This window comes from Ostrea edulis, chromosome 3 (assembly GCF_947568905.1).
Source record: "Ostrea edulis chromosome 3, xbOstEdul1.1, whole genome shotgun sequence".
In the NCBI taxonomy this organism is placed as follows: domain Eukaryota; kingdom Metazoa; phylum Mollusca; class Bivalvia; order Ostreida; family Ostreidae; genus Ostrea; species Ostrea edulis.
The window spans coordinates 95,449,869-95,464,868 of record NC_079166.1 but is presented as its reverse complement, the minus strand read 5'-3'; the positions used below and the strand labels follow the sequence as shown (position 1 = coordinate 95,464,868).

At 37.0% G+C, this 15,000-nt stretch overlaps 1 protein-coding gene across 2 annotated transcripts in view; it reads left to right on the top strand.

The window, feature by feature from the left end:
• The window catches only part of LOC125677323 (nucleoporin Nup43-like), a 17,853-nt gene that overhangs the window by 1,650 nt on the left and 1,203 nt on the right, over positions 1 to 15,000 (top strand). Inside the window, exons 2-8 of one of the 2 annotated variants that reach the window (XM_056159567.1) lie at positions 1,146 to 1,268; positions 2,292 to 2,369; positions 5,888 to 6,050; positions 11,415 to 11,550; positions 11,947 to 12,098; positions 13,706 to 13,831; positions 14,045 to 15,000. The exon at positions 14,045 to 15,000 is cut by the window's right edge and continues 1,203 nt beyond it. In XM_056159567.1, coding sequence (XP_056015542.1) covers positions 1,146 to 1,268; positions 2,292 to 2,369; positions 5,888 to 6,050; positions 11,415 to 11,550; positions 11,947 to 12,098; positions 13,706 to 13,831; positions 14,045 to 14,271 — 1,005 coding nt within the window. In that variant the 3' untranslated portion in view covers positions 14,272 to 15,000. Of the gene's footprint in view, positions 1 to 1,145; positions 1,269 to 2,291; positions 2,370 to 5,887; positions 6,051 to 11,414; positions 11,551 to 11,946; positions 12,099 to 13,705; positions 13,838 to 14,044 lie in introns of both variants that reach the window. The other variant, XM_056159566.1, reaches the window with a different exon arrangement.

The window sequence follows — 15,000 nt, the reverse complement described above, 5'->3', positions numbered from 1 at the left end:
ATAGGGGGTCAAAGTTTTACATACAAATATATAGGAAAAATCTTTAAAAATCTTCTTCCCAGAACCACTAAGCCAGAAAATCTGAGATTTATATGAAAGCTTTCTGATATAGTGCAGATTCAGGATTGTTGAAATCATGCCCCCCTGGAGTAGGATGGGGCCACAATAGGGGGTCAAAGTTTTACATACAAATATATAGGAAAAATCTTTTAAAATCTTCTTCTCAAGAACCATTGGGCCAAAGAAGTTCATATTTACATGAAAGCTTTCTGACATAGTGTAGATTCAAGTTTGCAAAAACCATGGCCTCCAGGGGTAGGTTTGGGGCCATAATAGGGACTACGGTTTTACATGCAAATAGATATGGAAAATCTTCTGATATGGACCAAGGTGACTCAGGTGAGTGATGTGGCCCATGGGCCTCTTGTTAGGTATGTATGATAGACAATTTCAGAATTGGTGTTTTAGACACATAGTTGTCAGCATTCGATTGTCGATTACTGATTTATACTGGATAGAGGGTAAAGCATGATGCTGAAAATGTGTTGTCAACATTACATTGCTGATAGGACATCATTCACAGTGATTTACCGCTACTAGTGTTGAAAAATTGGGAGAATTTCATATTAAATCGATAATTGGTCATAATTGGAAGAACTGTTTCGATCAATGATTGATATAATCGGTATTTAGATGTAGTTAATAAATGTTTATCATTTTGGGGGTTATTTCTGTTTAATTTTAGGGATATGTGCAGCATACACACTAGCTGGTGTCACTGAATTTCCAATTTTCAATGTGGAGTCCACTCTGACTCTCCCCCACACACGTCTCGATATAAAAGCGGGATTAACAGTCAGATGAATCTTGGATTAGATAATAATTAGTGTACAGGCGACAATCGATTATGAAAAATATAATCAGAATCGAAGAGCCAAAATCGATCAACAATCGATTGTCGACGACCATCGTTTCACCACTAACTGGTACACCACATTAACATGTAATGGAATCAGTGTCTGTTAGAATGTGTCAGATTTCTGCCGTATGGTTTCAACCCGAATGGCATCTATGATCTAGCAGTCTGAGTTCATTTGAATAGTTCTTTCCATTGTTTTAATCAGTGTTTTATGTTTCATTCACAGGACAACAAAATTTGTTTGTGGTACCTTGGTACACAGAGGTCTCCACAGTACGATGAGGGAGGGGGTCTGGAGCCTACGCTAAAGTGCGAGATGACCCACAGTGGTGATGTCACAGGACTAGAGGTCAGTCAGGTCAAAGGTCACCAGGAATCAAACATACTAGGACAGTAAAACTTGTAGGATGTTCTAAAGAGATGTCAGATGTTTTATCTGATTTACGTCTAGATTATTGTTAATTAGTGTGATGCGGGGCTCGAAATTCACAGTATTTTGGTTGTCATAAACAACCCGAGTGTGCTTTTAATGACCTGAAACTGTGGATAATTTGTCTGACTGTTGACTTGTAATTTCACCACAATACATGTAATAGGCCTTCCATTTACAAACAATTATCACATTATCAAAGATGCTCAAACATTGAAACAGCATGTGTTTAAATTCTATGTTATTAAGTTATATTCCATTTGACCATTTGCATACATATGATTCTATGACTTCCCATTTTGGATGCAGGTCCAGAACGGTTCTGAATTTTAGAACGAGTATACGATTTCTGGTTTTCTATTCCGGTGCATGATTGAAATGTATACAGGTTGTTGGGAAATTTTCAAAGGTAATTTTGGGGAAAACACAGACTTTTCTCTGCTTAGAATGGGGCCTGCTGCAGAGCGTATAAAACGCTGCTATATTTCATTACACAGGGCTCGAAGCTAACTTTTTATGTCACCAGTCCAGTCGGACTGATGGGGTATAATTTCAACCAGTCCGCAGAAAATTTTACCAGTCCAACAGAGTTTTCCAGAAATAATTAAACATATTTAATTTCGTTAATGTTATTAAAATGAAATTAAACTCAATATGCCTCAGACAATATTGTAACACTTAAATGTGGGATTTATATTTACGAATCAGATTCGTCTGATATCTACAGATTGAAGCATGCAAAATGTGTGTATAAAATTTCATAAGTATATTTTCCAAAATGATGCTTTAGGAAATTGATCAGTCCCATTTGACTGACTAAAACAAATGTCAGTCAGTCCGCCATACTTTTAACCAGTCACAGACTGTCGGGCATATGTTAATTTCAAGCCCTGATTACATATATTGTTTATCACTTGTCTTACATTCTACTTTGTGTTGCAGTTTATTGAACCAGATGTCATTGTGGCCTCCTCTTCAACTGGATCAGTCACCATGTACAAACATCACACAGCATCACAGGTTAGTTACAGTGAAGGCAAATCAAACATCACACAGTGTCACAGGTTAGTTACAGTGAAGGCAAATCACACAGCATCACAGGTTAGTTACAGTGAAGGCAAATCAAACATCACACAGTGTCACAGGTTAGTTACAGTGAAGGCAAATCAAACATCACACAGCGTCACAGGTTAGTTACAGTGAAGGCAAATCAAACATCACACAGCGTCACAGGTTAGTTACAGTGAAGGCAAATCAAACATCACACAGCGTCACAGGTTAGTTACAGTGAAGGCAAATCAAACATCACACAGCATCACAGGTTAGTTACAGTGAAGGCAAATCAAACATCACACAGCGTCACAGGTTAGTTACAGTGAAGGCAAATCAAACATCAAACAGCATCACAGGTTAGTTACAGTGAAGGCAAATCAAACATCAAACAGCATCACAGGTTAGTTACAGTGAAGGCAAATCAAACATCACACAGCATCACAGGTTAAGTTACAGTGAAGACAAATCAAACAGCATCACAGGTTAGTTACAGTGAAGGCAAATCAAACATCACACAGCATCACAGGTTAAGTTACAGTGAAGGCAAATCAAACATCACACAGCGTCACAGGTTAGTTACAGTGAAGGCAAATCAAACATCACACAGCGTCACAGGTTAGTTACAGTGAAGGCAAATCAAACATCACACAGCATCACAGGTTAGTTACAGTGAAGACAAATCAAACAGCATCACAGGTTAGTTACAGTGAAGGCTAATCAAACATCACACAGCATCACAGGTTAGTTACAGTGAAGGCTAATCAAACATCACACAGCATCACAGGTTAGTTACAGTGAAGGAAAATCAAAATTGATTGATAGATTATCATCCCCACCTGTCCCTTTAAAAAGCCCCCCTCCCCCCCCCCCCATTTTTTTATTATCGCAAAAATTAACAATTTCAAACAAACTTCCAGTGACATGAGTGAATGATGAAAGTCTCAGAACGTTGGTTTTATATCTTCTACCAAGGATTCTTTGAATGTTAACTAGATTAACACTTTGTGCGATGCTTTTTATCATTATTTTTTTCTCTCTTGAAATAAAAATTAGATCTTCCCACTAGCCCCATATTGGTTTGTCACCCTGGATGGTAATCTACTGATTAAGTTGAATTGGCTTTATGAAATCAAAATATTTAAAAAATTGTGTTTTTTGGTGGTGGGGGGGTCTTTTTAATTTGTTGGCTTGCTATCCACGCCCAATATAGCAACTCGACCTATATTTTTTAAAAATGATGAAGAAATTGCAGCATATCATAAAAAGAAGACAAATCTGGATGCACAATATTTGAAGTTGGATTGACAAAGTAGTAATTTTATTTACATTATCATCTGTGTCAAAACATTTGCTAGATTTATAGTGTATAACTTAACACTCGCAATCATACCCATGCCTTACTAACCTCATAATAGCTAGGAAAATCTTCACACCCTATCTGCCGAGTTTATGGATTTTTCTCAAGCCTTTCAACCTAATACTCCACGTCGCCCCTATTTCTAAAAATTACTGTTATCGTATCCATCATTGTAAACTGCAGATTAGCAGAGGAAACTTTCATTCTAGACTAGTGCTGACTTTCGATTGTCGGTCGCTATAACTGAAACGATGTGAATGATCGATTGACATTTTGAAAATCGCCGACGTCGGTATTGATTTTTAATAATACGAATATTCCTGCCGCGACTTATCTAAAATAATAAAAAAAAAAGGCTGACGAAGCTGAATCATCCGATAAGATTGAATATTGTTTAACGTTTCTCTTGAGAATCTTTCACTCACATAGAGACGGCCTGCAAAATTTAGGGTTATGCTCGGCGCTTACAGTCTTTGAACAGGGAGGGATCTTTATCGTCCCACACCTGTTGTGACACGGGGCCTCGGATTTTGCCTCCTACAACAAGCAGGAGGTAATGAGGCTCTATTCTGACCCGGATCCATAAGAACAACAAAAGTCAGGCTCTATTCTGACCCGGATCCATAAGAACAACAAAAGTCAGGCTCTATTCTGACCCGGATCCATAAGAACAACAAAAGTCAGGCTCTATTCTGACCCGGATCCATAAGAACAACAAAAGTCAGGCTCTATTCTGACCCGGATCCATAAGAACAACAAAAGTCAGGCTCTATTCTGACCCGGATCCATAAGAACAACAAAAGTCAGGCTCTATTCTGACCCGGATCCATAAGAACAACAAAAGTCAGGCTCTATTCTGACCCGGATCCATAAGAACGACAAAAGTCAGGCTCTATTCTGACCCGGATCCATAAGAACAACAAAAGTCAGGCTCTATTCTAACCCGGATCCATAAGAACAACAAAAGTCAGGCTCTATTCTAACCCGGATCCATAAGAACAACAAAAGTCGAGAGATCTATCCCTATCTCGGGAAAATAAAATCAAAAGTATGGGATTATTAACATGATTAACTTCATATTTCTAATTATGATTTTGAACGTCTCCATATGAGTGAAAAATTCTCGAGAGAGATGTTAAACATGATACAATCAATCTAATTATTTTATTCTAATTAACTTAATATCTAGGGTAAAACAAAGTAAATTTAATATATTTATGCCATAAATTTGAAATCATTAAAATTCGATTATTTTTCGATTAATCAATCAAAAAGGTACATCCGATTAATCCGATCATCAATTTTTTCCCCCCCCAATTTCCCATCACTATTCTAGACATTATTAAGTTTTAAACATGTAAATAGTATATAAGAATTGTGGCAGTTTGCATGCTACAACAGTCGTGTGGTTAAGGTAGACTGACTGCCATCAGATCTTGTGCAAAATTGTTAAAATCATCTCCATTTCCATGATTACCTTAATACATTGTAAGAAATGTTTTTAATTGATTTAATGATTTGTGTAAGTTACATTGTCCATGTACATATATATATCTGAATTCTTCTGTATGATTTATGTATATATATATATATATATATATATCTGAATTCTTCTGTATGATTTACGTGTATATATCTGAATTCTTCTGTATGATTTATGTGTATATATATCTGAATTCTTCTGTATGATTTATGTATATATATCTGAATTCTTCTGTATGATTTATGTATATATATATATCTGAATTCTTCTGTATGATTTATATAAATCTGAATTCTTCTGTATGATTTATATATCTGAATTCTTCTGTATGATTTATATATCTGAATTCTTCTGTATGATATATATATATCTGAATTCTTCTGTATGATTTATATATCTGAATTCTTCTGTATGATTTATGTGTGTATATATTTGAATTCTTCTGTATGATTTATGTATATATATATATATCTGAATTCTTCTGTATGATTTATGTATATATATATATATATATATCTGAACTCTTCTGTATGATTTATGTATATATATATATATCTGAATTCTTCTGTATGATTTATATAATTCTGATGACATTTATATAAATCTGATGACATTTATATAAATCTGATGACATTAAAATTTCAGACTTTGGGAATACAGTATAAGTGGCAGTCTCTTCATCGTCATGGTAACCATTCATGTCCCTGCACGTGCCTAGCTGTGCGAGATAAAACAATCGTTACATCGGGAGAAGATGGGAGACTGGTGATACTAAACGCAGAGCAGAAATCTCCACACAGAATTATAGGTAGTACATCAAACACACAACAGAAATCTCCACACAGAGTTATAGGTAGTACATCAAACACACAACAGAAATCTCCACACAGAGTTATAGGTAGTACATACAACACACAACAGAAATCTCCACACAGAATTATAGGTAGTACATACAACAGAAATCTCCACACAGAATTATAGGTAGTACACACAACAGAAATCTCCACACAGAATTATAGGTAGTACACACAACAGAAATCTCCACACAGAATTATAGGTAGTACATCACACACAACAGAAATCTCCACACAGAGTTATAGGTAGTACATACAACAGAAATCTCCACACAGAGTTATAGGTAGTACATCACACACAACAGAAATCTCCACACAGAGTTATAGGTAGTACACACAACAGAAATCTCCACACAGAATTATAGGTAGTACATCAAACACACAACAGAAATCTCCACACAGAGTTATAGGTAGTACATCAAACACACAACAGAAATCTCCACACAGAATTATAGGTAGTACATACAACAGAAATCTCCACACAGAGTTATAGGTAGTACATCTAACACACAACAGAAATCTCCACACAGAATTATAGGTAGTACATCACACACAACAGAAATCTCCACACAGAATTATAGGTAGTACATCAAACACACAACAGAAATCTCCACACAGAATTATAGGTAGTACATACAACACACAACAGAAATCTCCACACAGAGTTATAGGTAGTACATACAACACACAACAGAAATCTCCACACAGAGTTATAGGTAGTACATACAACACACAACAGAAATCTCCACACAGAGTTATAGGTAGTACACACAACAGAAATCTCCACACAGAATTATAGGTAGTACATCACACACAACAGAAATCTCCACACAGAATTATAGGTAGTACACACAACAGAAATCTCCACACAGAATTATAGGTAGTACATCTAACACACAACAGAAATCTCCACACAGAATTATAGGTAGTACATCTAACACACAACAGAAATCTCCACACAGAGTTATAGGTAGTACATACAACACACAACAGAAATCTCCACACAGAGTTATAGGTAGTACATACAAAAGAAATCTCCACACAGAGTTATAGGTAGTACATCACACACAACAGAAATCTCCACACAGAATTATAGTTAGTACATAACACACAACAGAAATCTCCACACAGAATTATAGGTAGTACATCAAACACACAACAGAAATCTCCACACAGAATTATAGGTAGTACACACAACAGAAATCTCCACACAGAGTTATAGGTAGTACATCGAACACACAACAGAAATCTCCACACAGAATTATAGGTAGTACATACAACACACAACAGAAATCTCCACACAGAGTTATAGGTAGTACATCACACACAACAGAAATCTCCACACAGAGTTATAGGTAGTACATACAACAGAAATCTCCACACAGAGTTATAGGTAGTACATCAAACACACAACAGAAATCTCCACACAGAATTATAGGTAGTACATCACACACAACAGAAATCTCCACACAGAATTATAGGTAGTACATCACACACAACAGAAATCTCCACACAGAATTATAGGTAGTACATCACACACAACAGAAATCTCCACACAGAATTATAGGTAGTACATCAAACACACAACAGAAATCTCCACACAGAGTTATAGGTAGTACATCAAACACACAACAGAAATCTCCACACAGAGTTATAGGTAGTACATCAAACATACAACAGAAATCTCCACACAGAGTTATAGGTAGTACATCAAACACACAACAGAAATCTCCACACAGAATTATAGGTAGTACATCACACACACAACAGAAATCTCCACACAGAGTTATAGGTAGTACATACAACAGAAATCTCCACACAGAATTATAGGTAGTACATCAAACACACAACAGAAATCTCCACACAGAGTTATAGGTAGTACATACAACAGAAATCTCCACACAGAATTATAGGTAGTACATCAAACACACAACAGAAATCTCCACACAGAGTTATAGGTAGTACATCAAACACACAACAGAAATCTCCACACAGAGTTATAGGTAGTACATCAAACACACAACAGAAATCTCCACACAGAATTATAGGTAGTACATCAAACACACAACAGAAATCTCCACACAGAATTATAGGTAGTACACACAACAGAAATCTCCACACAGAGTTATAGGTAGTACATAACACACACAACAGAAATCTCCACACAGAGTTATAGGTAGTACATCAAACACACAACAGAAATCTCCACACAGAATTATAGGTAGTACATCAAACACACAACAGAAATCTCCACACAGAGTTATAGGTAGTACATCACACACACAACAGAAATCTCCACACAGAATTATAGGTAGTACATCAAACACACAACAGAAATCTCCACACAGAGTTATAGGTAGTACATACAACAGAAATCTCCACACAGAGTTATAGGTAGTACATCACACACACAACAGAAATCTCCACACAGAGTTATAGGTAGTACATACAACAGAAATCTCCACACAGAGTTATAGGTAGTACATCAAACACACAACAGAAATCTCCACACAGAGTTATAGGTAGTACATAACACACACAACAGAAATCTCCACACAGAGTTATAGGTAGTACATCAAACACACAACAGAAATCTCCACACAGAGTTATAGGTAGTACACACAACAGAAATCTCCACACAGAGTTATAGGTAGTACATCAAACACACAACAGAAATCTCCACACAGAATTATAGGTAGTACATCAAACACACAACAGAAATCTCCACACAGAGTTATAGATAGTACATACAACAGAAATCTCCACACAGAGTTATAGGTAGTACATTAAACACACAACAGAAATCTCCACACAGAGTTATAGGTAGTACATAACACACACAACAGAAATCTCCACACAGAATTATAGGTAGGACGGAATACACAGACATGGTCTTTTGTAGCTTGTGATTCAGAGACAGGAAGTTCAGTTGACATGGTGAATTTGGACTTGTCTGATCGCGTGGGGATCCGGGTTGGAATAAGTCCTCAGTACCCCCTTGCTTGTTGTAAGAGGTGACTAAATGGGGTGGTACTTTGGATGAGTCCACAAAAACCAAGGTCCCGTATCACAGCAGGTGTGGCATGATAAAGATCCCTCCTTGCTCGATGGTCTTAAGCATTGAGCATAGGACTAAATTTTGCAACCCTTCACTGGCAGTGGTGACGTCTCCATATGAGTGAAATATTCTTGACAGGGACGTTAAACGATATTCAATCAATCAATCGGACTTGTCTGTCTCATAATATTATGGACTACCACTGCGGCATATCTTGAATACTTTTACAGATTTTATTTACGATCATGACGATATTCAGGAATTTTGAATTTGTAAACTTGGTTTACAATTTTATGAAAAATAGAAGTTTAGAATTTTTTATTTTCAGGTATAAAGTCTTGATTAATGTATTTGATGCATAATTAGCCCCTAAAAGTTTTCATGAAAAGAAAATTTGTTAATTGAAAATCCTGGTTTCTGGAAGTACTGCTTTAGTTTAACCTATCATTGGGTGAAATGCTGACTGACGTGTTTCATACCAATTGTTAGGCCGTTCTTGGCACACTAATTTTGACTACGGATAACTCCGTTTACCTGATAAGGATATAGGGCTCACGGCAGGTGTGACTGGTAGACAGGGGATGCTTAGTTCCTCCTAGGCACCTGATCCCACCTCTGATGTGTCCAGGGGTCCGTGTTTGCCCAACTGTCTTTATACCCCCCGCAACAAGTTGTGGGGTATACTGGAATCGGGTTGTCCGTCCGTCTGTAGACGCAATGGTTTCCGGACTCTAAAGCATTATCCTTTCCACCTACCGTCACCATATCATATATACGGACTACCCATGGGATGAAGATGTTCCCTATCGATTTTGGGGTCAAAGGTCAAGCGCACTGGACATCGAGGTAGCAATATGGTTTCCGGGCTCTAAAGCGTTATCTTTTCCACCTACAGTCACCATATCATATATATGGACTACCCATGGGATGAAGATGTTCCCTATCGATTTTGGGGTCAAAAGGTCAAAGGTCAAGCGCACTGGACATCGAAGTAGCAATATGGTTTACGGGCTCTAAAGCGTTATCCTTTCCACCTACAGTCACCATATCATACATATGGACTACCCATGGGATGAAGATGTTCTGTATCGATTTTGGGGTCAATAGGTCAAAGGTCAAACGCACTGGACATTGAAGTAGCAATATGGTTTCCGGGCTCTAAAGCGTTATCCTTTCCACCTACAGTCACCATATCATACTATGGACTACCCATGGGATGAAGATGTTCCCTATCAATTTTGGGGTCCAAAGGTCATGCGCACTGGACATCAAAGTAGCAATATGGTTTCCATTTAAATTCTTTAATGGCTTTTTTCATCGCATGGAGATGCTGTGTTCCTAGATACCTTTTGGATCATAATACTGAAGTTTTACCTATTACCAACACCCTTTGGGAGATTGGGGTAAGCGGGGGGTATTCTTAGTGAGCATTGCTCACAGTACCTATTGTTTTTGTATTGCTTATAGGAGTTATGAGATTGGTCACTGTTTGTTATCTTCACCTTTCATTGAACCCTACGGGAAGCACATGTACATGTTTTCACAAGATTCATAAAATGATTGTTTAATATAATCTATGAAGAAAACTACGGGTCACCTCGTAAAATCTGGTGAAATTAAAATGTATCTCCATTGTTGAGCAAGGAGAGAATACTTCTGAAAATGTCTCCCATTTAATTCATTGTTAAACTCATTTATAATAATGAAATAATGATTGGTTTTATATAGCGCCTTTTCCAGCGTATGCTACTCAAAGCGCTTTACAATAATCAATATACATTATTACCCTGCCAGACCTTATATCAATCTAGAACTTTCTCAGCCTCCTAGGAAGCATACAGTGCAAGCTGCCGTTACAATCGCTAGAGCACTAACATTCTAACAATATCTTTCACTGTCTATAGCCAGGTACCCCTTTTACATTTGGGTGGAGTGAGGAAATTCATGTAAAGTGCCTTTCCCAAGGACACAACGTCAGCCCTACCGCGGCCAGGACTCAAACCCACGACCTTTCGGTCGAGAGTCTGACGGCCTAACCACTAGGCCACTGACACCACAAATGATTTATGATCGATTTACTAATATATCATTTCTGTAACAGGTGAAAAAATGTACTACATCTGTACGTGTATCAGATATCTTAAAATTCATTTAGAGATTATTTTAAGCATGCATTTAATTTTTTCAAGATTAAGTATTGAGATAATATCTTTTTTTTTTTTTTTATTTATTCATCTGAGAATATTTTTTTTCTCTCCAGAAAATGCAGACAGTTCTACCATCAACAATATTGTTTTCCTGAAGCACACAGAAGTCATTACCGTGAACTCCTCGGGGCAGCTGAAGACCTTTGACCTTCGATCAAATTCTGATGCTCCCTCACAAACCCTTTCTGTGTAAGTGATAGGATGACCTCTGAACTCTAGTCAAAATAAATTTGGCGTAGCCATGTAGTCTGACGTGTAACAAGATGACTAGACAATAGAGGGCTGGGCATTACACCGGAATATCGATATTATTGCACAGCCTTCATGTTGAACCTCCTACCTTGTAATTTTAGTCATTCTTACCGTGTTTAAACGCATAGTTTGTAATTCATCAGATAAGATGGTTAGATGCTTAATGTGTATGACTATGAAGCACAGAAATGTATATATTAACTACTTAAACAAAAGAACATTGCAACCAAATATCTGTTTTATTTGCATGTACTTTTGAATAGTTCAGAAAAACATTTTGAGATGTATTTTACTGCATGCACTGAGAGTTGAAAGGAATGCTTGCTGTTTTAGGAGCGGGGAGTTGACCTCTTTACACTGTGTGGACAAACATCCTGGTCAGCCTCACATCGTGGCCACAGGAAGTCATGATGGCGTTCTCGGAATCTGGGATTTACGACAAGAAGCGTCACCGGTCTCCCTCCTAGAGGCCCATAATGGACCTAGTGAGTATCATTAAACATTGAATGATTACGAAAATTATTGTACCCCACACAACAAAGTTGCAGAGAGTATAATGTTTTTTACCCGTTCGTCGGTCCCTTTTTGTCAGCGCAACTCGCCCGAGACCGCTCAGGCTCAACAAAATTTCGTGAAACTTAGTAGTTAATAAGGACACACCGTGTAGATGTGCATATTCCCAGGAAATTCTGATTCAATAATTTTTTTAAAAAGTTATGCCTCTTTTGAAACTTAAGACTTTCAAGCCCCTCTGTCCTGTTCATAGCCTTACCTTTCATTATGTGAGACATTGTCGAGCAATGTTGGAGCGTGGGGTATGTGAGCTTGCTCACTTTTGCTTTCTTTCATTCTGCAAAATTTACTGTGATATATAACATTTGCATATAACACTGAAATATAGAAGTCCAGTGAAATGTGCTTAATGGTCCTATTAAAGTAATTCCACCCTCCTGTGATGTCATCAGATTTTGCAAAATCAATGATTTATTTAGATTTGTGAATGATAGGAACATAAATTTTGTTGGAGTCTTTTCCGATAGTTATTGTAAAAAATCTTGTTAAAAATAAACTACTTCAAAAGTCTAAATTATAGATGAATAATCAACAAGTTTTAAAATATTAAACCCAAGGGCAATAACTCTGTTTTTATTGATTTCTTTATCAAGTCTATTACGCGATAGATTTCCTTTATTTTTTACAGACATTTTGTATATTTTTGTGAAGAAACAGATTCATGAAATTATGAATGCGATTATATCGTCATAACCAGCTGTTTTGAAATTTTGATAACACTGTTTAAGGAAAATCGAAATTCTGACGTTGATACATGATTCTGTTTATGTATGTCTCGCATCTTAAAAAGTGTGATGACCTATATATTTTATTTGATAATTTGTTAGTTTTAACTCTAATGAATGGAAATAAATACACTTTTAAAACTTGTATCAGATAAAACTGTGAGTATGGAGTTACCTTAAGTTGACGTAGAAAGAAAAAATTACGCCTTCTTCATAAGATTAGTTTTCGTTGTGTCAAAATTAAATTCCCAGGGCGAGGAAAATATTCTCACACTCATTTATTACTCGTCGCATAATATTTTCATACTTTACGTAAGTAATTGTGCATCAGATCCTTTGATCTGCTTGCGTGGATCGCTGCACAGGGATCTGAAGTAACCCAACAGATGAACCCATATGCATTTCTCATTGAGATAGTCTCAAGTGTTCATGTCATTCCGACACATAGGTACAGAAAAATAGAATCCTTCATTAGTATGAGTGTGGGAAAGGGAAATTCCACCGAGGGGACGAGATTCCCAGTCTAGGATGAGGCTTTGCCGAGTCCTGGACATCGAATGTTGTACCTGAGTTGGAATTTCCCTATCCCACACGAGTAAATAATGAAGGATTATTTTTTCACATTTTACCCACAGTTGCATAAATTTAAGAGCTTCCAGTATGGAAAATTTATTTTGTTTTTAAGTCATTGCAAGAGTTTACTTGATTTGAAATTATCTTTGTGGTGTGGAAAGTTAAATTCCATGTTTTTAAGTCATTGCAGGAGTTTGCTTGATTTGAAATTATCTTTGTAGTGTGGGAAGTTAAATTCCATAAGACAAATTCAAACCACCTGTTCACTTGCTCAGAAGATGGCGCTGTTTGGCATTGGGACGCCTCATTGGTTGGCTCCAGTCACATGGTACAAACACAGTTCACAGGTACAGGTATGTGTTTTTATGACGATGTAGAAATGGAGTTTCTGGAGAGAAAACATTTGATTTTAAATCACCTGATACGAGAAGTTTCTGTCAGAGCTTCACATTCAAAGGAAAGGGGGGGGGGGGGTGTAGAGTGGACATATAAATTTGTCAATTGTCTGTTGATTTTAAGACTACAGAAACATTTCTTAACTAGACTTCTGTGTTTGGCAGGTGCAGGTTCTGGTGGAGCGAATTTCTCCCTCAATCCATCTTTCCAGTTCGGTGGAAGTGAGAATGTGAACAAGTGGTTGTGTTCAGACAACAAAAAGATGGAGATCAATTCTCTGATTGACGACAACATTCTCCCTGTGAACTCTGTAGACATTGAATCCCAGACTTTGATATGTGGAACAGACTCGGAATCTCTAATCACCATCAGGTTACCTACCCTGAGGTAGTGAATGGGTAGAGATCTAGAGTGGTAGAACGAATACAGGCCTGCGTTTAAATCTTCTCTCCACAGGCTACCCTCTCTAGGGTAACACAGGCAGTTGTAGAGGTCTAGATTTTTTTTTTTTAAAAATGTATGGAGGATCAAAGGATTTAATGTGTGACAGGTGTGGAGGATCAAAGAATTTAATGTTGTATGACAGGAGGTGTGGAGGATCAAAGATTTCATGTTATGTGAGGAGAGGTGAACACATCGTAATCATCATACATGTATGTCATCGCCATCAGACTTTTTCTATAATTCTATCAGAAAATAAACTAGTGGCAGCCGTTCATTTGATATACAGTGTACCTGTAAATATATAGGAGGAAAGTCAATATACAGTGTACCTGTAAATATATAGGAGGAAAGTCGATGTGTTATTGTTGCACTTGACTTTTTTAAATCAGTCAATGTTGTAAATAAAGGAGGGGGGGGGGGGGGGGGATGCTGGGTTTTGATTATTAAGTGAGGTAAGGCTCAACAGACTTAGAGGGTGAAGATTGTGCACAGAGATGACGGTGAAATCTACGACATCAAAATTGAAGTGTATTTCAAATATTTCTACCTACATTTGTTTTGAAAAATGAAAAACGGGTCTGAAATACAATGCAGAAGTATTTTTGCTCATTTTAAGAAATTCAGGAATTTTTGACGTCACCATTTTACTCTGTTATACAATGTATTAGGAGATTAT